Below are 9,388 nucleotides of genomic sequence, written 5' to 3' on the forward strand. Positions count from 1 at the left end.
TTCTAGTGTAACCCTTAACTCCCTAGCACCACAGTGAGCGACAGTGACTGAATGCAAGTAGAGAGTTTGCATTTGTCCCCTTCAGGTGCTGCTTTGCCTCTGCAGAGGCACACACAGCCCAGTTATGGATCCAAATGATTTTATCATCCAGGTATGATGAAAATCTGTCATAGCAAGAAAAACTTGACACTGTCACTGAAAGGAAACTTTTCAGTTATTCAGGTTTTTGCAGATGCTATAGTGGCGCAGAAGAAAATGTAGCCGTGTCAAAAGACATTTACATCACAACTGGTAAGGCTTTGCTAAAGACTCCCATCATTCTAGCCATCTTCTCTCTTTTTTCCTCTGTTTAATCCATCTGCGTGCTATGTTGGCCTTTGAGGATGAAGCAGAGAGTGAGTGCAGTTAGGCGCCAACGTCAAAAGATAATTATAAAACCATAATAAATATGGCCTCTCGGAGCCACCTGGAAATACACTGAGCCATTTGCACCCTCTGAAATAAAAGCTGGATTTGTATTTGATTATATTCTTTTGAAATGCAATAAAAGTCTATTTTGTTTCATGTTTGCAGGCACTGAAGTTAACAAGACAGCCTAAAGCACCTGTGAAGGTCTAAGAAGGGAGGCAGACCGTGTCACAGCGAATGTATATATATATATGTACTATACTGTACACTCACAGACAATTGAGAACTGGTACTTGTGAATGTTGCTTCAGCATATATTTTATTTTTCTATGTATATTTAAAAAGATAGACCCATTTAAGTGCCTTAAAATGCATTTTTGGCAAAAGCATTGTTTCCAGAAGCCACTTTGTTAGTTACTGCCAGAGGTTGTACAGTATTTTGTAGTCATTTAGTTTTTTATTTTTCTACCAGAAAAAATTATCATAATAATTAAAAATGCTGTGTTCCCTTCATCACCTCTCATTTGAAGCTAGGCTGCAACACCTCTAAGTTAGTGTTTTAAGCTAGCTAAAATGACCAGGGCACATCCCTATGCTGGCTAACTTTAGATAAGTGCTTTCTGAAATTCTATTCAAGATTAACTTAAATTTCTATGTGATTCTCTTATCCTCCCTAGTCATATGATTGTGACATGCCTTTTTCTTCTGAGTTTGTGTATACTCAGCATGGGGCCATCCATTGGGTAGGAGCTGAGAAGCATAAATTATTTGCATTTGTTGACACAGTTGTCTAGACATTCCTTCAAAGTTAATGGTTTCTCAAGAAATTTCTTTCAGTTCTGTATTATGATATCATGGCATTGTATATCTTAAGTGCATCATAAGCTTCTTCAAAGAATGGTCTGGTTCTTGGGTTATGAGTGAAATAGTTGTGCTGTGCAGCTAAGAGGCTTTTTTATTATTTACCCAAGATGAACATTTTTTTTCTGTTCCCTCTCCCAACTGCAACACAGAGATTTGCAATGACAGAATGTAGATGCTATTTTTAAATAGAATCTTTACTGTAGTAAAAGAGAAGCTAAGTTTTATATATTGCCTTGTTAATAAACCTCATGAGGACAAGAAAGTTGACAGTTATTTTTCTCTAATTGAGACGGTTGTAAGACAAATTATAAAGGATGTTTCTAATAACAAGAACATTATCATGGTTAATTTTACAATTGGTTGCAAATATTTTCTTAAAATATATAGGTTTTTTTAATACACAGAGAAAAAGACCAAGAATGCAGAAATGATATTTGTACATCTATGCCCAGAAAGAAAGGGGAATAGGTATATAGTTGAACACACAACAAGGACCTTATTCAAAAAAGTCAAGCAATTTGAACAGGTACATTAACATGGACTCTAAGATGGAGTCTGTCTGCTGGAATTGTGGTAGTAGTGAGTGTCTATTAAAAAATAAGAGGAAAAAAAGAACTTCAAACAGTAAGATAAATACAAATTCAGAGATCAGAATGCATGTATCTATTCCCATTTCACTCAATTGCACTGCAAGCATTATCTGCAAACACAAAGGGGAACACCCTTAGTTTGTCTCTTCCATGGTTCCAGTAAGCTGTGAACATTTACACCATTTGATGTGCCATCCAAAAAGGAACTTGGGATGCATGTCACTATGTGTTTGTCAAATTATTTTTAGCTGTATTTCTCCTTGGTTGTTCTTGGTTTAACATAAGAGGATTCCATTTGGTTCCAAGCAGAGATGTCTTGATTTAGCGGAGTTTTTTATTGCCATTGGCATTAAAATAGCAGCCATTAGTACTGGTTGTCAGTGATGTATTTTGAAATCCTCAATCCATAATCTATAAAACATGTAAGCAACAAAGATCCTGCAAGGTACTGATGCCCTTAGTTTTCAGTCATGTGAGTGGAGACAATGAAACTAAGCATAAATGAGAGTTGAAGATGCTCAGCAACTTGCAATACTGGGCCTGTATTAAGCTTCTTTTCAGATACAAATAATCTACAGGGCACTGGCCAGTGAGTAATAGCTTTTAACAAATGTGCCTTTTGAGGTGTGCTCATACCTGGTTATAAAAATAGATCAGACATAAGTTTTTAGATCCAAAATATAAGCTCCACTGTACCAAATGTTTTCCATAAAGTGGGTCCATATGCATCAAAATTCTTTTACCTAATGCTTAAGAGCACTGAGAGCAGCCAAAGGTTAGGTAAAAGGCATTAGCTCCATTACAGCTTTTTTTGTTTTTCTTGCACAAATCTGTCTCTGAACTCCCAAAGTATAAAGAGACCTGATCCAGTTCTAGTTGAAATGAATTAATCTTTCTAATGGCTTTAGTAGGCATTGAATCAGGCCCAAAGACAGCATGAGTTTGTCTACACAGCTCCAAATTTTGAAATAGACCACTATTCCGACAAGTCCCTTAATCCTCATGGAATGAGGTTTACCGGGATGTCGGAATAGCAACCCCATTATTTGGATTGCACTTGAAATAACGGGTGTGCTGTTAAGATGCGGAAAACACTATTTCCGGATGCCAGACATATCCTGAAATAGCGCTGCTATCTAGATGTTTCCTAAATGACCAAAAGAATTCTAGCATACTCAGTAGCTTTTTCCCCATTCATTGGTTGTGTCTTCTCTAAACAGACAAGACACTGCTAATATTCCAATTGTTCTACCTCTATGTACTGAATCTAACGCCTTCAGTATGTTCAACAACTAGTTTAGATTCCATTTAAAATGTCTGTCTTTTTTTATAATTTTACTGTGATAAAAACATTCTAAAGACTATTTTCCAGAGAGAATTTTGTGAGATCCTTTGGAGTGTAATTAATGATTGTTTAGAGCAGTCTAAATGTTATAAGTTTGTTCCTGTTTTTACATAAATTAATGCTGGATGTATTGTTCTGAATGCGATATAAAGCAAATCTGAAATACGTTTTTAAACGTGGAACTTAATTACTCATATCCAAAATATTCTGGTATGTTTAAAAATAGTTACGGTGTTCATTTTATGCCTCTAATTATGTCTACATGTCTTTATAAAAGGAACGCATTGGAGTTAGTTTTGTTAATGTGAAATTAGGGGAAAGAAACTGATCATCTGGGATTGTGCTGTGTTGGGTTTTTTGTTTGTTTTGTTTTGTAAGTTGAAGTTGCATTCTTTTGTCAGAGAAGTTGTAGAATTCTCTGCGTGTTCCTTTTTTAAAAAGCAGTGTGAATAATTTTTAAAATATTTTACTAATTAAATTGAAGAAAGTTCTTTGTCTAGAAGCAGTCCTTTTCTTGTTGATATAAATAACTTCAAAGACTTGTTTTTATATTGGAGAAAAGATGAGTACCCAAGGAGAAGATATGGCAAGTTGTAATCAAATTTAGGTAAATGACTTGAATATAATGATATTTTATAAGCAGACTTTCTGAATATTCCCGGCCTTGGCGTCAAATTTATTGGGAGAAATTCGGCCATCTGCATTTAATATAAAATTTATTTTGATATAAATGAGATTTTTGCCTCTGTTCAGGATTACGCTCAGTCATTAATACTTTGTATCTGAAGCTCCATCTATTACTATAAAAAAATCACTCATCATATGGCCAAAGAATTAACGGAACAGCTAATCATCTCTTATATGTTGGAATAAACAAAGCACCAAAGGTATACCAGTTTAATGACCCAAATAATGTGTTCATGTCAAATTATTTTCTAATTCATTTGTAATTCAGATTCACTACATTTTTGGTACTTGTACATTGTGAATCAGATGTTTAGTTTGTGAGGCACATAGGCTAAAAGAACAGCAGTCCCAGCAGAGACTGATGACTTATATCCTTCAACAGAGAAGTAGAGGAGTTCAGCACTTTGATTTCACAAAAATACAGTTGTATAAATTATTCTGGTGAACACGGAAAGAGGAAACCTTTGTGGTATGCTCCCTAATCAGAGTTTTCACCTTCGGTTGTACATGACCGTGATTTTCTGAAGGAGTACCTTGATGCAAGAATGGATAGAAACTATGATGAAAAATATTGTGTGTGTGTGTGTGTGTGTGTGTGTGTGTGTGTGTGTGTGTGTGTGTAAATCTGTAGAGAGAAGCAAGTCCAGAATAATAGTTTGCGTGAAAGAGTTGTTTCTATTTTTGACATTATTCTAGCATTAAAAGATGAACACTGAACTGCATTTGGAATTGAATCACAATCTTCCACAGAACTCTGCATATCAGGTTATCATGGTATCATACTGTTTTTAAACTTGTGTCATGCAAATTATTTTACAATTAAATAGATGCGGTATCTTTGGAATGAAGCCTTTGGAGAATTACTATCTGGTATGAAGCTAAATAATAAATTCTCCATTTTGTTATTCAAATACACTTATATGACTATTATTATAAAGTGTCATACTCACTCGTGGTCTCTTGCAAACAATTAGACAAGAGACTAAAATCTGCCCTTCAGTTACACTTGTGCTTCTCCAGTGAGCTCTCTGTTAAACTATGAAATAATCTCTCAAGAAAAGCTATTTGAGAATCAGTTCTGTTCTCAGAATGTTCTAAGTTATGTAGCATGTGAAGAGAGAACATGAAGAGTAGCTTTATTTTAAATGTGGTACTTTGTCCTCACCAACCCATAACAAACCTAATCTCCACTGGCCCAGATTGCAAGAGTTGAGATCAGTCCCAGTTTCCCATATAAACAGATTGTACTTTCTTAGACTATACTTAGATGAGAAAGTATAGACACACCTTTGAACTACATACCAAGTACAGTTGTCAAACTGTGAATTATTTTGGATAGGCACTTTAGATCAAAATCTCTGTCTGAGGCATGGTGACCACCCACTGACCCGGAGGGGAAAGAGCCCCTCCGTGAGCCCTTTTGGGCAGGACCTGGCCCCAATCAATCACCTGACCAGAAGTTGGGGGCGTGGCTATCAAGATAAAAGATCAGCCCAGGAGCTGAGTCAAGCCCCAGCCACCAGAGGAACCAGACGCCTGCCCTGTGCTCCCAAGATGGGAGGCTGCAGAGGGCTTACAGGAGTCTGAGGACTGGCCCGGATCTCCAGAATCCCAGATGGGCTTTGATGGGGAGGAACTACCATCCTTTCCAGAGCTGTCAACCCCCAATGCTCCAGAGGGTCTGCTATGGGACTAGGTACGTGAAGAGGGGGAGATGGGAAGTAGCCTAGGGTTCTTCTTCGAGAGAGATGTCCCTGTGGGTGCTCCACATTAGGTCGGTGGACTGCCACTGAGCCCAGTGATGGAGATTTTTGACAGCTGTACCACTGGGCTGTGCGTGCACCAGCCATGACAGACGTGCGCTCCCTAACTGCCTAGACTGCACATGCACGAGTCCCCCCTCCCCACCCCTTCACCCCCAGATCCTTCTCTACCACCTCTGGCTTCATCTCTCCTGACAGCATTTTCTCTCAGTTTTTCTCTACTAGAATTAGACCCCTCTCTCATAATTAGATAGTTTGTTTCTTCATTACAATTGTTTTAGTGTTACAGTTCTCCTGTTTATGTAAATCAGTGTTTCCCAAATGGTGCTCCGCGGAACCCTGGGGTTCTGCGAAGTGAAAGTAAGGGTTCCACAAGAACCCAAATGCTCCCCCGCCCTTAAAGAGACAGAGAGGAGCCCGGCGCACAAAGACTCTGGCTCCTTCTCTGGTTCCCCGCTGGGCTTTCAGACACCTCCCCGTCTCCTGCTGCTGCTTTGCTTTTACCAAGGGACCTAACTGCCTTCTATGTTCTTGGATGGTGGGGTGGTTTTTTTGCTCGACAATCTTTTTCCGTGGTTGTAGGGATTCCTTAAAATTTTTCTGAGTTTAAAAAGGTTCCTTGGTCAAAAAAAAATGGAAAACACTGATGTACAGGCAGACCCCGGGTTACGTCAAACCGACTTAAGTCGGACCCCTAGTTACGAACGGGGGGAGGGCGCAGCTAGGTCATTTGACCACAGATGCCTCCCTGTCAGAATGGGGAGCTGACATTGGCCAACACACTGCTTAGGACCTATGGTCTCAAATGGAAAAACTCTTCCACATAAACACCTTGGAGCTGAGGGCTGTCTACTATGCATGCAAAGAGTTCCTGCCTCTTCTAGTCAACCACTAGATCCGATTATATACTGACAATGTAGCCGTGATGTTCTACATCAATTTTGACAAGGAGGCACACGCTCTCGCACACATTGCTCGAAGGCTTTCACATTATGGAATTGGTACATAAGGCACAATACCAGTATCACCGCAGTCCACCTCCTGGACGTGTTCAACACTACTGCTGATGCCCTAAGCAGAGTGCTTCCTCTGGCACACAAATACCAACTAAACACCAAGATTCTGTCTGACATTTTCCACTTCTGAGGCCAACCAATCATAGACCTATTTGCCACAAACAAACAGTGCCAATGTTACTGTTCCACGGCGGGCATCAGCAAGGGTTCCTTGGGCGATGCCTTCCTAGTGACCTGGGTATAGCACCTACACTATGCCTTCCTACCAATACCACTCCTAAACAAAGTGATGCACAAAATCAGGAGAGATGAAGCTCTTCTCATCCTCATAGCACCTGCATGGCCTCGACAACCGTAGTTCCCATTCTTGACCAGGATGTCCTTTGATTAACCCATCCACTTCCCTCTCCTCCAGGACCTCTGCCTCCTCCCGTTGTCACAGGCCAAGCCCCCCGAACCTCGCCTCTCTCCATCTCACGGCTTGGCTCCTCAATGGTGCTCAAGCACAGAGCTTTCGTGTTCCCATGAAATACAAACAGTTCTCCACAGCAGAGCCCCTACTACACGCAAAACTTATGAGCACAAGTGGAGGAGGTTTGCAGTATGGTGCACTCAGAAGAATCTTTCACCATCCACAGCACCAATACCAACTATCCTCGACTGCCTCCTCTACCTCAAACAGACCGGTCTGGTGTTAACTTCCACTAGGGTCAATCTCGCTGCTATTACCACCTTCCATGTCAATATCAACAACACTTCAGTCTTCGCACATACACTCACACACAGGTTTGTAAAGGGATTCCAAACACTTTAACTGGACATAGCTTCACCTGTACAAACATGGGATCTCCATCTGGTACTAAACATGCTTACAAGGGCTCCCTTTGAACCCATGACTAATCCTCCCTATATCACTTTCTTAAAGGACAAGATCCCAGATTCCTCCCAAAGATACATTCCTCATTTCACCTCAACCAGACTATTCACTTTCCTACCTTCTTTCTGAAGCCCCATGCACAGCGCTTGACAAACTTTGTAATCTACTCGCCACGGGCAAGTAGATTACAACCCGGAAGAGCCGGGTCTGGGCGATCTGCACATGCGCAGAACGATCTGCGCATGCACAGATCACCGGACAGCGCGGCTGGCGAGCGGGGCTCGCCGCGGCTCGGCGAGCCCTGCCCATGCGAATGACTTTGAAACCAAGATGCATACCCTTGATCTCCGCAGAGCTCTTTCTTTCCACCTACAACGCACCAAGCCCTTCTGATCTTCTCCTAGACTCTTTGTCTCCATAGCAAACACAAAAAGGGTGACACACTATCCTCACAGAGACTATCACACTGGATCGCAGACTGTATCAAACTCTGCTATAAGCAAACCCGAGTGGCCCCTCCGGACAGAATAAGAACCCTTTCCACCAGGGCTGTTTCCACTTCTATTGCCTTCCTCAGGAAGATTCCACTAGAAGACATATGTTCGGCTGCTGCATAGTCCTTGGACCACACATTTGCAAAACACTATGCACTTTTTCAGGGCCCTCTATCAAACCTCAAATTCTCAAAATCTGTCTTATCCACTGCCTTCCTTCCTGAACCAAAGTCCCTACCTCCTTAAGGAGACTCGGCTTTGTAGTCACCTAATGTGGAGCACCCACGGGGACATCTCTCGAGGAGGAAAAGGAGATTACCTACCTCTACAGTAACTGACGTTGTTCAACATGAGTGTCCACATGGGTGCTCACACCTTCCCTTCTTCCCTTCTACTTCGGGCAGTGGAATCTGGGGTCTGGCAGTGGAATCTGGGGTAGAGAAGGAACTGAGGAGGAAGGGGGGGCTTGCACATGCACAGTCTAGGCAGTTAGGGACCTTGTGGCTGTCTTGGCCGGCGCATGTGCGGCCCGGGGTACAACTGTCAAAAATCTCCGTCACTGGGTTTGGCGGCGGCGCACCAACCTAATGTGGAGCACCCACGGGGACACTCCTCTCGAAGAACATCAGTTACCGTCGAAGTAGGTAACCTCCTTTTAGCTGACATTAGGCAGAACCACAGCTGGTATCAATGTGTTGCAGTGAGGTTCCCCGCTTACCCAGCAGCAGACTGATCTGCTGCTGTTAGGGCCCTGGGCCTAGTCACCCTCCACTACTAAGTGTTGGTACCCATCAGTTCCACAGTACAAACAAATTTTAAAAATTCATTGATCATCAGAAGATACAGAAAATAAGAAAAAAATGCTACTTGAGAATGTTTTGAAGTTTAGTTTAAGGATATTTACTTCGTATGTTTTGACATGTGATGTTGACATCTTGTGTTTTTGCTGTTATAAAACTCTGTTTCTGAGTATGTGTCTAATGTCATTAAATTGTCTGACCCTCCCTTAATGTCCTGCAACTATGAAGACTTAAATTGATAAAAATGCTTTCAACAGTTTTGTACAACCATGGAAATTTAAATGGATAAAAATGCTTTGACATAAACATCAAGACATTGAAACTATTAAAAAAAAAAAATTCTACCAAGCTTAGTTAAAAGTTGCAAACCCTTTAACCTACCACATAAGACAGAGCATTCTATAAAATCGTAACATTTGCTTCTCAGATAATTATAAATGTGTGCTGGCAAACATTTTTAGCGTTGATTTTAAATATTGAAAATTATGAGTTGTGCCATGATAGTAATCTACCAAACTGATGTGTATTGCATCTTCTAACTCTC

General features: G+C 40.9%; 1 protein-coding gene across 2 annotated transcripts in view; it reads left to right on the plus strand.

Moving 5' to 3' along the window:
* SLC10A7 (solute carrier family 10 member 7) overlaps positions 1 to 3,697 on the plus strand; it is a 194,724-nt gene extending 191,027 nt beyond the window's left edge. For both annotated transcript variants that reach the window (XM_075929990.2, XM_075929991.2), the window contains one exon: positions 574 to 3,697. In XM_075929990.2, the coding sequence (XP_075786105.1) occupies positions 574 to 618 (45 nt within the window). In that variant the 3' untranslated portion in view covers positions 619 to 3,697. The remainder of the gene's footprint in view (positions 1 to 573) is intronic.
* The last annotated feature ends 5,691 nt before the right edge of the window (positions 3,698 to 9,388 follow it).

The sequence above is a fragment of the Pelodiscus sinensis genome, chromosome 4, assembly GCF_052426305.1.
Source record: "Pelodiscus sinensis isolate ZL-2025 chromosome 4, ASM5242630v1, whole genome shotgun sequence".
NCBI classification, from domain to species: domain Eukaryota; kingdom Metazoa; phylum Chordata; order Testudines; family Trionychidae; genus Pelodiscus; species Pelodiscus sinensis.